This window comes from Pan troglodytes, chromosome 5, assembly GCF_028858775.2.
Source record: "Pan troglodytes isolate AG18354 chromosome 5, NHGRI_mPanTro3-v2.0_pri, whole genome shotgun sequence".
NCBI classification, from domain to species: domain Eukaryota; kingdom Metazoa; phylum Chordata; class Mammalia; order Primates; family Hominidae; genus Pan; species Pan troglodytes.
Genome location: NC_072403.2, coordinates 30,759,475 through 30,775,337, shown reverse-complemented (window position 1 = coordinate 30,775,337; position 15,863 = coordinate 30,759,475). Strand labels below are relative to the sequence as shown.

Sequence of the window (15,863 nt, the reverse complement as noted above, 5' to 3'; positions counted from 1 at the left end):
AAATTTTAAAAACCAGCTGGACGTGGTGGCGTGCACCAGTGGTCCCAACTACTTGGGAGGCTGAAGCAGGAGGATTGCTTGAGCCCAGGAGTTTGAGGCTGCAGTGAGCTATGATCGTGCCACTGCACTCTAGCCTGGGTGACACAGCAAGACCCTCTGTCAAAAAAAAAAAAAAAAAGGAGTGCAAAGGCCTCACAGAAACTTACATTTGAGGAATGACCCGAGGAGCTATTGGGATGAGTCACGTGGATTATCTCTGGGAAGAACCTTCCAGGCAGAGGCAACTGGAGGCAACTAAAATATTCCTCTCTAAAATGCTGGAGATTATAGTGAAAAGGTTAAAACAGGGACATATTCTGCCACTCCTTTCTGCCTTGGTCAGCTCATAACCAGAGCTCAGATACAGCACTGCCAGAGGACCCAGGAACAGACTTTACTCTTCCCATCAACTTAACCTTCAGGCATTTTCTCACCTTTCGGAAGCCTGAAGATGGTCTTTTCTTTGTCTTGTCACTAGATAGGATTCATGGCTCTTAGTTGAAATACTATTTAAGCAAAGCCCCTAAGCCACTGCCTAGAGAGAGAAATACTTTGGAACTGAAGTCTCTCCTGCACATTGGGTACAACACACATTAATAAACTTCTGTTTATTTTTCTTTTGTTAATCTGACTTTTATTTTCAGGACAGTGTCTCAACTAAAAATGTAAAAAGGGGAAAAAAAGAAATGATGTTTTCTTCCCTGCACAACAGTAAGTACAAAAGCCTTGAAAAGAGGCCATGCTTGGTGTTTCGGATTTTCTAGTACCCACACTTAAGACAAAGAAAAAAGAACAGGGGATATTAATTATAATAATATATTTTATTTAACCTAATGTAAAATATTTCAAAATATGATCAATATAAAAATTATTGAAATATTTTACAGTTTTTCCTACTAAGTCTTCAAAGTCCAGGGTGCATGTTGCACTCACAGCACATCTCAACTGAGACTAGTCACATTTCAAATAGCCATGTGTGGCTACCTTATTGGACAAGGAAGTTCTGTTTTTCCCAATTGTCCCAGTAATACCCTTTATAGCATACACAAACACACACACACAGAGACACATACACACGTGTTTATGTACAGAATCCAAGCAGGGATTACATTTTTATTTTTATTTATTTATTTATTTTTCAAGATGGAGTTTCTCTCTTGTTGCCCAGGCTGGAGTGCAATGGCACGATCTCGGCTCACCACAACCTCTGCCTCCTGGGTTCAAGCAATTCTCCTGCCTCAGCCTCCCGAGTAGCTGGGATTACAGGCATGTGCCACCACGCCCGGCTAATTGTGTATTTTTAGTAGAGACGGGGTTTCGCCATGTTGGTCAGGCTGGTCTTGAACTCCTGACCTCAGGTGATCCGCCCACCTCGGCCTCCCAAAGTGCTGGCATTACAACCGTGAGCCACCGCGCCTGGCCATTTATTTTTTTATTTTTTATTTTTTGGGGATGGAGCTTCACTCTTGTCACCCAGGTTGGTGTGCAATGGCATGATCTCAGCTCACTGCAACCTCTACCTCCCAGGTTCAAGTGATTCTCCTGTCTCAGCCTCCTGAGTAGCTGGGATTACAAGCGTGCACCACCACGCCTGGCTAATTTTTGTATTTTTAGTAGAAAAAGGGTTTCACTGTATTGACCAGGCTGGTCTTGAACTCCTGACCTCAGATGATCCACATGCTTTGGCCTCCCAAAGTGCTGGGATTACAGGTGAGAGCCACTGCACCCGGCCTACATTTTTATTTTAGTTGTCATGTCTCTCAGGCTCTTTTATTCTAGCAGAGTAACCCCAATTTTTTTAAGCCTTCACACATTAAAATATTTGAAGAGCATATGTAGGTATATTCTGTAGAATGTCTCAAATTTGGGATATGTTTTAAAGTAGAGCCAATACATTCATTGATAAGTTGAAAACGAGATGTGAGATAGATAGAAGCCAAGGATGAATCTAGAATTTTTTACCTGAACAACTAGAAGGACGTAATACCATCTTCCAAGATATAGAAACTGAGAAGCAGCAGGTCTAGGGAGGAAGACCTGGAACTCTGTTTTGGACATGTTAAAACTGAAAAGCGTCTTGGACATTCAAATGGGGATATCAAGCTTGTGACTTAATATGAGTCTGGAGTTCAGGTGAGAAATCCAGTTAAAGATATAAAATTGGAGCAGGCGTAGTGGCTCATGCCTATAATCACAGCACTTTGGGAGGCAAAGGTGGGAGGATTGCTTGAAGCTAGGAGTTCAAAACAGCCTGGACAACATAGTGAGAACCCCATTTCTTAAAAAAAAAAAAATTAAAAATTTGCTAGGTATGGTGGCCTACAGTCCCTGCTACTCAGGAAGTTGAGGCAGGAGGATCACTTGAGCCCAGGAGATCAAGGCTGCAATGAGCTATGATTGGGCCACTGCACTCCAGCCTGGGCAACAGGGCGACATGTCTCAAAAAAAAATTATATATACATATAATTAATATAATATATATATATAATATATATAACTGGGAGTCTTCAGCATATGGGTAATAGTTAAAGCCATAAACTGGTTTATCTTATCTAGGAAGTACAGATAAAGAAAAAAGGACTGGGCATGGTGGCTTACGCCTGTAATCCCAGCATTTAGGAAGCCTAGGTGGGTGGATTGTTTGAGCCCAGGAGTTCAAGACCAGCCTGGGCAACATGGCAAAACCTCATCTCTACAAAAAATTTAGCTGGGCATGCTAGTGTGCACCTGTGGTCCCAGATACTCAGAAGGCTGAGGTGGGGGGATCACCTGAGTCCAGGAGGTCGAGGCTACAGTGGGCCAAGATCATGCCACTGCACTCTAGCCTGGGGGACACAGAGAGACCATGACTCAAAAAAAAAAAAAAGAAAAAGAAAAGAAAAAAAAAAAAAGAACACATACAAAGACTGATGAGCCTTGGGCTCTCCAATATTTAGAGGTCATAAGAAGAGGAACCAGTAAAGGAAAATGATGAGTGGCCAGGAGGAGAAAAATTAGGAGTGTGGTATCTTAGAAGCTGGGTGAAAAGTGTTTCAGAGAGAAAGGAGTGTCAAATGTCAAAGACTGACAATTCAATGACCCTGACAGGCAATGTCAGTGGAGTCATGGGGTTGAAATCTTGTTTGGAATTCATCCAAGAAAGAATGAGAAAGACTGGAGATGGTAAGTATAGCAGCTCTTTAAAGAGCTGTACTGTAAAGGGGAGCAGGGAAGTGAATGTGCAGTCGCTGTGGGAAGAAAGCATATGAAGTCAAGAGAGTTTTCTTTCTTTAATGAGAAAAAAAGTATAGTGTGTTTGTTGATAATGCAAAGGGTCCAGTTGAGATGGAAAAATTACCAAGATAAGAGAAGAACCGTAGAGCAACATCCTTGAGTGAGGTGAGAGGAGCTGATTGACATCTACTGCACAAACAGAGAGGGTATCCACAGTAACAGGAGGAAAGACAGAGTCTATGGGTACCGTAGACGCAGATAGGTGGGTGGATGCACTGGTAAGAGTTATGCAAGTTCTCTTTTCATTGTTTCTATTTTCTCAGCAAAATAAGATAAATCTATGATGTAGAGAACTCTCTTTGGGTAGCAAACAAGCAAAAGAGGTAACAATACTACAAAAGATCAATGGAAAGAAGCAAAGTACATGTGGAAATAATCAGACTAGAACGGGCAAGTTCCAAATATACCCTGCCTGAGCAAAGGTTCAAAGACAGTAGTGAGATTCATGAGCATTACGGGAAACAAGTTTAAGTTGAGGTTTTGTACACCAGAGAAATGAAAGTAAAATTGTTTAGTCCAAATAGTAGAAGGCCTTCAATGACAAGCTGAAGAATTTAGGCATATATTGCTTTCCCCTGGTTTGTATATTCCATTCCACAGTGTTGCTAAGTGATGCATTCCAGAGTTCTTGACTGTGAACTCCTGTGACTGCCAGTGGTGTACCTGAAGGACCACTGGCCTTTTTACACAATGGCTAACAGCCGATTTTCTTGTACGCAAATTTGGGTTAAGATGTATGGGTATTTTGCGGGGCTGTGTCGGCGTCTCCAGAAATTCTGGCGTGTCACTGTTAAGGGCTTTTTTGTTAAGAAGAAGGAAAAAAAAATCCCTTCAGCTGAGACTTATTTTCATGAGGAAAAAATTGTTGTACTTGGCCAAGTGTTGATGAATGAATCTCTACCCATTGAGAAGAGAGCTCAAGCTGCCCAGAAAATTGGACTGCTGGCCTTCACAGGTACTGATCTAAATGGCTGTGCTAAAATGAGTGTTTCACGACACTCATTTTATAACACTGTAGTTTAGTAATTTTTCTTAGCTGTAATCTTAAAATTCTGATAACATTTCATTGGATGAGGGATATTTGCTAAGCGAACACAACCAGGTTTTATTCACCTTGAAATACTCACTCTTGGCCAGGCACGGTGGCTCATGCCTGTAATCCCAGCACTTTGTGAGGCCAAGGTGGGTGAATCACCTGAGGTCTGGAGTTCAAGACCAGCTGATCAACATGGTGAAACCCCATCTCTACTAAAAATACAAAAAATTAGCTGGGCATGGTGGTGCATGCCTGTAATACCAGCTACTTGAGAGGCTGATGTAGGAGAATCGCTTGAATCCGGGAGGCAGAGGTTGCAGTGAGCTGAGATCGTGCCATTGCACTCCAGCCTGGGCAAAAAGAGCAAAACTCCGTCTCAAAAAAAAAAAGGAAAGAAAGAAATACTCACTCCTGGGTGCTTGCTTAAAGGAACCAGGGAGGAGACCAGCAAGCAGAGACCTTCCCAGGTTTTTCATATCACTGCTTGCTTATCAACACACACTTTCTGGTCTTCATGGCAGCAGCATGGGAGGTGGGGGAAAACGACAGGAAAATTCAAAGTATCCAAAGTACCCTCTACAGGGCAACAAGAATATGAACATATAAGCATTCCAAAGTGTTACTAGCTAATAGATACACCAAATACTTCTGGAAATGCAAATGCTTGTTTTACAGGAGGACCACCTGCTGGGAACTTTGCAGCTGAGTACATGGAAGAAGTGGCTCACTTGTTGCAAGATGAGGAGTTGGCACCAAAAATAAAGATCCTGCTGCTCCAGAGTGTGGCATGTTGGTGTTACTTAAACCCTGTCAGCCAGAAAAGAGCCAAAAGTCTGCAATTTATTCCTATTCTCATTAGTTTTTTTGAAGGCAGATTCGAGTCTACTATCAAAAGTGAAACAAACAGCTACCTCCTCCTTAAATTTTGGACTTGTTACGTTCTCTCTCTCATGACATGCAATAACCTGTCTTGCGTCAAGGAGCTTAAAGACCACAGTGCTCTAAAATATCATTTGCAAATGTTGGCAAATGAGAATTGGTCTGGATGGACAGAGAATTTTGCAGAGGTGCTGTATTTCCTAATTGGTTTTCACAGGAATTAGTTTCTCTAAATCCAGTTACATGTTGCAGCTCTCTGTGCCACTGTATTACCCTGGAAAACTGAAATAAACAATAAAAATCGATGTCTTCCTTTGTAGTTGAAGAGTTCTGTATAGATTTTCATACAGTTAACTGCAATAATCAAACTTCAGAAAAGAAATGCTGTTTAAAATTACCTCGTAGAGAGAGCCCATTGAGCTTGCTCATGAGTGTATTCTTTCCCATTAGGAAATTACGATGTTAAAGCATGCAGTTAGATACAATGGGGAATATGAATGAAACCACCTTTGCAAAAATGATGACAGTGAGAAAAATCTGACAGCAAAAAAAAGCTGACCTCACTGACGCCATCTTGCTTCTAACCTCTAAGCTGCCCTTTGTTCATTCCTGGGCATAGGCCAAACTAACTTTGGGAAGAATTTAGTTCATAGTTTAACTATGAAACAAAGATGATTACCTAGACTCTTCCCTGAAACAAACTCCCTCCTTGCTTGGGGACCAGACTGCTTTTATAAAACTAACACATTAGCCACAGATTGGAAATTATGGCTCAGGAGTCATGCAGCCAGAGGCCACAAGATTCCAACCTCCCCGGTTGCACCTACAGATTAGTATTGAAAAACCTAAGATTGGTATTTGAGGTATTTTTCAGATCCTGCATTCTGATGGATCAGCTGGCACCACCCAGACTGCCAAGCTGGGTCTTCTGATCTTATGGTCACCAACCAGCAACTGACTCAGCACAAGAGGACAAGTTCCAGCCTCCTATGATTTCATCCCCAATGGAACCAATCAGCATTCCCCATTCCCTAGCCTCTTGCCCATGAAACTATCCTTAAAAAACCCTAGCCTCCAAATTTTCAGAGAGGCTGATTTGAGTAATAATAAAACTCTGGTCTCCCATTTAGCCAGCTCTATGTGTATTAAAATCTTTCTCTATTGCAGTTCCCCTGTCTTGATAAATCTGCTCTGTCTGGGCAAAGAGCAAGAACTCATGGGGCTGTTACATGAATACTTGTAAAATTACAGAACTGGAATTATTACTTTTTGCCACCTATTATATGAAGGCTAGAGAGAATGTCTGTCCCCAATGTCTACCATTAAATCATGAAACTCTTATTTTCTAATATATCTTTTTTTGAAGTTGATTAAAAATATGTATTTTATTTACAATTGATTTCCCATTGGAAAAAAAATATGCTGGTAATTTTTTTTAACCTTGTGCTTCTGTGTAGTAAAAAAAAAAAAATTAAAAGTGAAAAAAGACCTCATAAAAATTAAGTTCATAAAATTCTGAAATTCATCAGAAGATGCATCATGTACATAACTGTTAGGAGCAATGGTGCACTTTGGGAGTTACTAGATGATATTAAACCAAGGCACTCAGAAAGGCCAAATCCTAGCCCCACCCACGGCCGCCTCCTTCAGCAGGCACTATTGACCCACCTGAATCCTTTCAGCCCTATTTCAGTACAGAACCTCCGGTGGCAGTGCTTTTGAGATGGTTCTCCGGCTATCAGAGCATGATCTGGTTGCACATGGGGCTGACTGGGAATTAGCACTAGAATTAGCACTCCTCTTGCCTACCTCCACCTGCAGCAGCCCGCAACTCCACTAGCACAAACGTTTGGATGGAGATGGAGCGTGTGTGTTCCGACACCTAAAGTTAGGTAGGCTCTTAGATTTTCATAAAAAGATGTTATTCTCTCTGTTTTGTCTACTAGATAATCTGCCACAGAATACCTGCACTCTATGTGTGTTAACCAACCTCATCAAAAGTTTTATTCGAAAAAATAATATTGGCAGAAAAGTGCCTAAGGGATATGTACCTGATTCTCTAACTACACCTGCCTCTAGCTTCAGTTGCAACCATAACATTGAATTACGTACTTTCATCTTTCACAGACTTGCTTTGACTGAGCTGTGCTTTAGTGTTAGGCACAGAGGGGGCTATTTAAAAAAATGTCGTGTAGATTCGTGATCCTCACTTGTATTTGGGATGGGAATGTTGTGGAGGATGCTAATCACATCATCAGATGGGGTTTCCTTAAGAAGGATCTGGAGGGGAATTTTCTCAGATTAGACCAGAAAAAGCTATATTCTGCTGAGCAACTGTACATTTCCATACTTTGTGGTTTTGTGAAGTATGGAATGTAGAGTTTCTCAACTAGAATCTAGTTGATAGGAATACATTAAGGGTTGGAAATTGGAAGTTCCATTTAGATACTGAATTACTGCCAGGAATTACTTTTTTTCTTTTTTCTTTCTTTCTTTCTTTTTTGAGATAGCCTCTTACTCTTTCACCTGGGCTGGAGTGCAGTGGTGCAATCATAGCTCACACCACTGAGCTATGAACATTATCAAGACAGGGGAATTGCAATAGAAAAAGAGTTTAATACACGTAGAGCTGGCTAAATGGGAGACCAGAGTTTTGTTATTACTCAAATTAGCCTCTCTGAAAATTTGGAGGCATAGATCATACAATAACCTTGAATTCCTGGGCTCAAGCAATCCTCCTGCCTCAGCCTCTCATGGAGCTAGAGTTACAGGTGGAAGCCACTATGCCTTGCTAATTTCTTTTTCATATATATATACATATATATGTTTACACACACGTTTTTAAAATAGAGATGGAGTCTCGCTATTTTGCCCAGGCTGATCTCGAACTCCCAGGCTGAAGCATTCTCTCCTGCCTTGGCCTCCCAAAGTTTTGGGATTACAGGCGTCAGCCACCACATTCAGCCTTTTAATGCTTTTAAAATTAAGTTTTTATTGCAAAGTAATGCACATACACAGTTTAAAAAGTCAAATAATGTAAGGCCTCTAGTGAGAAACAGCAGTCTCTGAGTCCCTTCCCCATTTACACTCCCAGAGGGAATCATCTGAATTCTTTCAGTTGTTTCTTCTGGTATTTATTTACCTTCATATTTCTAAATCATTTATATACATTGTTAATTCTTGTCTTTTTTTTTTCAATTTTGGGGATTTTTGTTCTTCCTTCTGAATAGGACAGATGGAATTTGGCATTCTAACACTCATCTTGCCTACCTTCACCTGCCCTACTCTTCCTCTCTCGATGTAATTATGTCACAATTGTTGATTTAAAAAATATGATAGCTGGGCACAGTGGCTCACACCTGTAATCCCAGCACTTTGGGAAGCTGAGGTGGGAGGACTGCTTGAGGCCAAGAGTTTGAGACTACCCTGGGTAACATAGCAAGACCCATCTCTGTTATAAATAAATACATTAAAACCAAATAAGATTAATTCAGTATTTTTCAAGGCTAGGTCATACAGGATATTATGATTACACTTCCTTCTTTCTACAGCTCTGTTTTCTCTGGAGTTTTTGTTTTGTTTTTGAGATGGGAGTCTCGCTCTGTCGCCCAGGCTGGAGTGCAGTGACACGATTTCAGCTCACTGCAACCTCCGCCTCCCAGGTTCAAGTGATTCTCCCATCTCAGCCTCCCAAGCAGCTGGGACTACACGCACGTGCCACCACGCCTGGCTAATTTTTTCATATTTTTAATAGAGATGGGGTTTCATCATATTGGCCAGGCTGATCTCAAACTCCTGACCTTGTGATCCACCTACCTCCGCCTCCCAAAATGCTGGGATTACAGGCGTGAGCCACCACGCCCGGCTGGAGTTTGTTTTTTTACTTAGTTTTCTGAATACCTGTCACTACTTTATTCCCACACTTTCCTCTATATGTCTAACATCTCTCAACACAATCATGCACTGAGTAACTGTCAGCTCCGGCTCCACCATCCTCTTGCTCCAATCTGGGCCTGCCCTATAGCTAACAAATACAGTATTTTAGGGGTTCCCTTCAACATCCAGGACCCCCCATTACCCCTCTCATCTTCAAGCCTCTGTTTCCTGTATACTCTCTCTTCCCTTTTCCTGGTTCATTCCAACATTTTAATTTCAAAATTTTTCAGTAGTTTCCAGAGAAAGAATGAAGGGGAGGTAAATGTTTTGAGCATTTGCATGTCCAGCGATGTCTTTATTCTTCATTTGATTAGTAATTTGACTTCAGCCTGTCCCTGAACCAAGAGAAGCAGCTGAGAACATCAGTGCTCTGTGCAAGCCCTCACTCCCCAGAAGAAGAAGGGAAGAGCTGAGGCGAGCACCTGAGGGCTATTCTTCCCAAAGTCACTAATCAGGTAAGTCCCTCATCTCCACTAAAACCAGGAGTGTTGCAGCTATTGGAGATTCCTACTCCAGGAAGAAAACATTAGATATGGAAAAGAAGCATATATGCAACCAATTAAAATGTATCAATTCATGTAAGGATAAAAAGAAAAGAAGTAGCTTCTTCTGTATCTTTCCAGAAGTATTCTATCTATATACAAGAAAATATACATCTATCCCTTACGTCGTCCTGGTTTTAACATATAGTAGCATTCTATACATACATAATTTATTTCACACTTTGTTCTACATCTTAAAGAGTTTGATTCTTTTCCATTGCTTCAGAGTATTTCATTGTATGACTGTACTATACAGTTGACCCTTGAACAATGTGGGTTTGAACTGCTCAGGTCCACTCATATGAAGATTTTCTTCTGCCTCGGCCACCCGAGACAGCAAGTCTGCCACCGAGACTCCTCTTCAGCCTACTCAATATGAAGATGATGAGGATGAAGACCCTTATGATGAACCACTTCTGCTTAATGAATAGTAAAAAATATTTTCTCTTCTTTATGATCTGCTTAATTCTTTTCTCTACCTTACTTTATTGTAAGAACACAGGATATAGGCCGGGTGCGGTGGCTCACGCCTGTAATCCCAGCACTTTGGGAGGCCGAGGAGGGTGGATCATGAGGTCAGGAGTTCGAGACCATCCTGGCCAACATAGTGAAACCCCATCTCTACGAAAAATACAAAAATTAGCCGGGCATGGTGGTGTGTGCCTGTAGTCCCAGCTACTCAGGAGGCCGAGGCAGGAGAATCGCTTGAACCCAGGAGGCGGAGGTTGCGGATTGCACCACTGCACTCCAGCCTGGGAAACAGAGTGAAACTCCGTCTCAAAAAACAAAAAAACAAACAAAAAAAAACACAGGATATAATACATATAACATACAAAATATGTGTTAATCAACTGTTTATATTATCAGCAAGGCTTCCAGTCAACATTAGGCTAATCATTAAGTTTTGAAAGAGTAAAAAATTATATGCAAGGCTGAGCATAGTGGCATGCCTGTAATCTCAGCTACCTGTAAGACTGAAGCAGGTGGATCACTTGAGCCCAGCCTAAAAAACATAAGACCTTGCCTCAAATAAAAAACTAATTTCAGCCGGGTGGGGTGGGGCTCATGCCTGTAATCCTAACACTTTGGGAGGCCTAGATGGGAGGATTGCTTGAATCGAGGAGTTCGAGACCAGTCTTGGCAACATAGTGAGACATCTCTACAAAAAAAATCAGCCAGGTGTGGTGGTGTGTGCCTATAGTCCCAGCTACTTGGGAGGCTGAGGCAGGAGGATCGCTTGAGCCCAGGAGGCAGAGGTTGTAGTGAGCCAAAATTGTGCCACTGCACTCCAGGTGACAGAGTGAGACCGTCTCAAATAATTTCAAAACAGAGAATTTATCTAGGTCAGGTGTGGTGGCTCACGCCTGCAATCCTGGCACTTTGGGAGGCTGAGGTGTGCAGATCACCTGAGTCCAGGAGTTTGAGACCAGCCTGGCCAACATGGTGAAACCCCCATCTCTACTAAAAATACAAAAATTAGCCAAACATGGTGGTGTGTGCCTGTAATCCCAGCTACTCGGGAGGCTGAGGCAGGAGAATCACTTGAAGCCAGAGGCAGAGGTTGCAGTGAGCCAAGATCACACCACTGCACGGAAGCCTGGGTGATAGAGCCAGACTCCATCTCAAAAAAAGAAAAAAAAAGAAAAAACAAAAATTATCTAAATTTTAAAAGCAGAAGATTGCCAAAGAAAATTTATATTAGCCAGGCGTGGTGGCACGCGCCTGTAGTCCCAGGTACTTGGGAGGCTGAGGCAGGAGAATCTCTTGAACCCAGGAGGCGGAGGTTGCAGTGAGCTGAGATGGCGCCACTTTACTCCAGCCTGGGCGACAGAGCTGATACTGTCTCAAAAAAAAAAAAAAAGAAAAGAAAAGAAAAATGTATATGCAGATTTTCAACTGCACAGGTGTTGGCTTCCCTAATGGCTGCCTTGTTCAAGGGTGAACTGTAATTTATATAACCAGTCCTATACTGATGAACATTTAAGTTATTTCCAATATTTTGATAGTTCAAAGTTGTAATGAATAATCTTAAATATGTGTAATTTCACATGTGTGAGCGTATCTGTTGAATAAGTTTCTAGAAATGGAATTGCTTAGCCATACTTACATCGTTTGCTTTTGTTTTATTCTGTTCCCTGCATTGTGACTTTTGCCTCAACTTCTGTTGACTCTGCTTGGTCAGCACGGGATTATGATGTTTTTTACAGCTTACTGTCATTTTAATAATGTTTGGGAAAGACAGAAATTAAATGGCTCTGTTCAATTAACACGTTTAACCAGAAATTGCTGAAGGCCTCTCTGTGACAATGTTTAGAGAAATTTTGGTTAACATTTTATCTACAGAAGATTAGCTTATAAGGTAGTCTAATAATATGTTCTATTCAAATTCCTTTTTGGTCTCTGGAACCCCTTTAAGTTGAAGGAGGTAAGATACAAGGTTCAGATTCGAGCTGAGACATTTTTACTGTAAACCTTGAATTTTAAGCTGGCTTACCAAAGCTTTAACAACAGTGATTTTGTTTTCCTTTGCTGTCCCTCCTAAGTTCATCTCTCCCAACTTTTGAGTTTTCCTAGAAGCAAATCAGAGGATTTGCTTAAGGATTTGAAAGATATTATTTGGGAGGTGATCTCGGGAACTAGCAATAGGGAAGGGAAGAAAGCCAATAAAAGATGTATTATGAAGAAAGCTGCCACTGTAGGTAAACGGAAGCTTAATCCTGCTGGGGAACCATCTGGTAAACACACAACACACATGCCTTAAGAATTATTTCATCCAGAGGTCCCAAGGAGCTCAGATATGTATACACCAATTCTTATCCTTCTTGGTTGACCTAACAACCTAATTAGTTACAACCTAAAAGTCAACTGAAATATCTTGAAGGGTGTGGGATAGGCAAGGAAGTTTTCTAAACAAACCAAAAGTACAAGGGCCGTAAGGCAGTGTGGTGGACGTTTGTTGCGTTTTGGCTCACTAGAATTTATTCTTTCTTCTAATAACACTTCAGTTTATTTGGGGGAGATATCTTACCCATGGTGTAGTCTTAAAATTCATTTCTAGCTGCTCTTGGATTAGCTTTTCTCTTCCCTTCCTATAATTATCCTTTATTTGGTCTCACTGCATCCACCTCCAAAAGAATTGGAAATAATTGTGGTCCATCCTTTTCTAGCTCTTGACCTTGAAACTAATTCCAAAGCTTCACCATTAAGCATTATGTTAAGCATGGGTAGCATAGTTTATTTCAGGTTAAAATTCTTTTCTTTTCCTAGCTTACCAAGGGTTTTTACCAGAAAGGGTGTTGAATTTTATCAATGCTATTTTACCATCTATTAAGATGATATGCTTTTTCCCCTTTAATATAAAGAACTTCATGTTTACTAATATTATAGCAGTCTTGCATTCCTGAGATAAACCCTAACTTGGTCATCGTTTTATCTTTTAGTAGATTAGACTTGCCATTTTATTTATGATTTTTCAATCTGTATTAATAAGGCTCTAGATTCCCCCACTCCAACCTTACAGTCCATCCTCATTATCTTCTTTTTTTTTTTTTTTTTTTTTTTTTGAGATGAGGTTTCGCTTGTTGCCCAGGCTGGAGTGCAAAGACGCGACCTTGGCTCACTGCATCCTCTACCTCCTGGGTTCAAGCAATTCTCCTGCCTCAGCCTCCCAAATAGCTGGGACTACAGGCATGCACCATCACGCCTGGCTAATTTTGTATTTTTAGTAGACGGGTTTTCACCATGTTTGTCAGGCTGGTCCTGAATTCCTGACCTCAGGTGATCTGCCCACCTGGGCCTCCCAAAGTGCTGGGATTACAGGCATAAGCCACCACACCCGGCTGGTCCATCCTCAAATCTTGATATCAGTTATGCTAGCCTTGTAAAATATATTGACAAATTAGTTCAGTCTAATCCAGGCTTCATGCATACTGTTTTTCCAACTGATTCTTATCCATTTGCCATTTCCTTAACAAAGCTTGACTGCATTTTATTAAACCAACTTCAAAGAACTTGTTCTAACGGGCCAGGCTTGATTGACTCCCTGACCCCTTCTCCAAGGTATTTTCATTGACATGTTTTTTGTTTTGTTGAGACAGAGCCTCACTCTGTTGCCCAGGCTGGAGTGCTGTGGCGCAATCTATGCTCACTGCAACTTCTGCCTCCCAGGTTCAAGCAATTCTTGTGTGCCTCAGCCTCCCGAAGAGCTGTGACTACAGGTGTGCACCACCATGCCCAACTAATCTTTTGTATTTTTAGTAGACACAGCATTTTGCCATGTTAGCCAGGCTGATGTCAAACTCCTGTCCTCAAGTGATCTGCCTGCCTCAACCTCCCAAAGTGTAGGGATTACAGGCGTAGCCATCACACCCGGCTGACATGTTATACTAACATTTGATACCTAATTAAAAATCAGACTCATCTTCCACAGGAAATTCCTACAAATTCTCCATCACTAGGGTCAGTTCCCAGGGACTAGAAGCTTAAAATATGTCCCCCAAAACAGCCCCTACATGACCCCTAGGCAACTACTAATCTGCTTTCTCATTATACTTTGTAGTTTTGTGATTTTAAATAAATAGAAGCATACAGTATGTATTTACCTGGCTTCTTTCACACAACATTGAGATTCGTCCATGTGGTGTGTACCAATTTTTGTCCCCTTTTTATCGCTAAATAGTATTCCACTGTATAGTTATACCATAATTTATCCACTCAGTTACCAATGGATATTTGGGCTATTACAAATAAAGCTATGAAAATGTGTGAACTAGTCTTCATGTGGACATATGCTTTCGTTTCTCTTGGGTAAATACCCAGGGATGGAATGGCTGAGTCATATAAAATGTGTATGTATAACTTTTAAGGAATTGTTCAGCTTTTCCACAGCAGTTGTAGCATTTAGCACTGCCACCACCACTGCAGGAGGGTTTCAGATGTTTCACATCCTTAACACTTGATGGAGTTGTTTTTATTTTTCAAACTTAAAACAATTCTGAAAGGTATGTAGCAGTATCTGGTTGTCATTTAATTTGCACTTCCTTAATGACTAATGTTGGGCATCTTTTCATGCACTTAGTTTCCATCTCATACATACCCTAGTTCTTTATAGATACAAATCCTTTGTTGGCTATGTTCTGCAAATATGTTCCCCCAGTCTGTTCTTGCCTTTTCATTTGCTTGTCTTTCAAAAAGTTTTTAAAATTTACAATGTTTAATTTGAAGTTGATGCTTTTTTGTGTCCTATTTGAGAACTCTCTGCCAAACCCAAAGTCACTAAGAACTTTTCTATATAATCTAGAAGTTTTATGGTTTTAGCTACTACCTTAGTTTTTTAATCCCCTTCAATTCCCTCTCCTTTTGCTCCCCACCATCAAATTCTGGCATTTTTACAAAAATACTTTCTATTTGTCAAGTCCCTATTCTACTTACCTATTTTCTTTCTTAACCATGCTAAAGGCCTCTCAACTGAGTCTCCTCATGCTCTAATCCAGAATATTCTTCAATTCCTTTAAAATTAATTTACCTATTCTTTAATTCTATCTTTAGGCTAGTGATCCACACCTGAAACACACAGAGCCACACTAACGTAATTGCCACTAGCTTCTTGTAGTGACTTAAATTAAAATGTCCATACCTCATTCAGACTAGCCACACTTCAAGTGCTAAACAGCCACACAGAAATGGCTACCATACTGTACAGCAGATATTCTCATCATCCCAATAAGTTCTGCTGGACAATGTTGTTATAGATTAATAATAGCTTCCATTTTTAAGACACTTAGCCTAGACACTAAAGGTTTTAATCTTCACGATAACACTATGAGGTAGGCTTTATCTCAGTATTAAAGAAAATTAAGGCCAGGCACGGTGGCTCACGCCTGTAATCCCAACACTCTGGAGGCCGAAGCAGGCGGATCGCTTGATGCCAGGAATTCAAGACCAGCCTGGGCAACATGGCGAAACCCCGTCTATATAAAAAATTAGCCAGGTGTGGTGGCACGCACCTGTAGTCTCAGCTACTTGGGAGGCTGAAGTGGGAAGATCACTTGCGCCCATCAGGTGGAGGCTGAAGTGAGCTGAGATTGCACCCCTGCACTCCCGCCTGGGTGACAGAGAGAGAAAATTAAGGTTCTGTAAGGATACTTACCTAAAACAAT

At 41.1% G+C, this 15,863-nt stretch overlaps 2 protein-coding genes across 2 annotated transcripts in view; both read left to right on the top strand.

The window, feature by feature from the left end:
* RIPOR2 (RHO family interacting cell polarization regulator 2) overlaps window positions 1–750 on the top strand; it is a 234,577-nt gene extending 233,827 nt beyond the window's left edge. The window contains exon 23 of the mRNA XM_063812154.1: window positions 684–750. Coding sequence (XP_063668224.1) covers window positions 684–700 — 17 coding nt within the window. The 3' untranslated portion in view covers window positions 701–750. The remainder of the gene's footprint in view (window positions 1–683) is intronic.
* Window positions 751–3,914: 3,164 nt separating this feature from the next.
* ARMH2 (armadillo like helical domain containing 2) lies at window positions 3,915–5,532 on the top strand. The gene is made up of 2 exons (XM_009450600.4): window positions 3,915–4,267; window positions 5,024–5,532. The coding sequence occupies exons 1-2, from the start codon at window positions 4,003–4,005 to the stop codon at window positions 5,449–5,451; spliced, it is 693 nt and encodes a 230-aa protein (XP_009448875.2). The 5' UTR covers window positions 3,915–4,002; the 3' UTR covers window positions 5,452–5,532.
* The last annotated feature ends 10,331 nt before the right edge of the window (window positions 5,533–15,863 follow it).

What these genes read in the sequence shown, in the direction of transcription:
- ARMH2 (XM_009450600.4), top strand. Translation starts at nt 4,003, where the DNA reads ATGGCTAACAGCCGATTTTCTTGTACGCAAATTTGGGTTAAGATGTAT. An exon ending in TGGACTGCTGGCCTTCACAG is followed by an intron (nt 4,268 to 5,023) that starts GTACTGATCTAA and finishes CTTGTTTTACAG; the next exon opens with GAGGACCACCTGCTGGGAAC.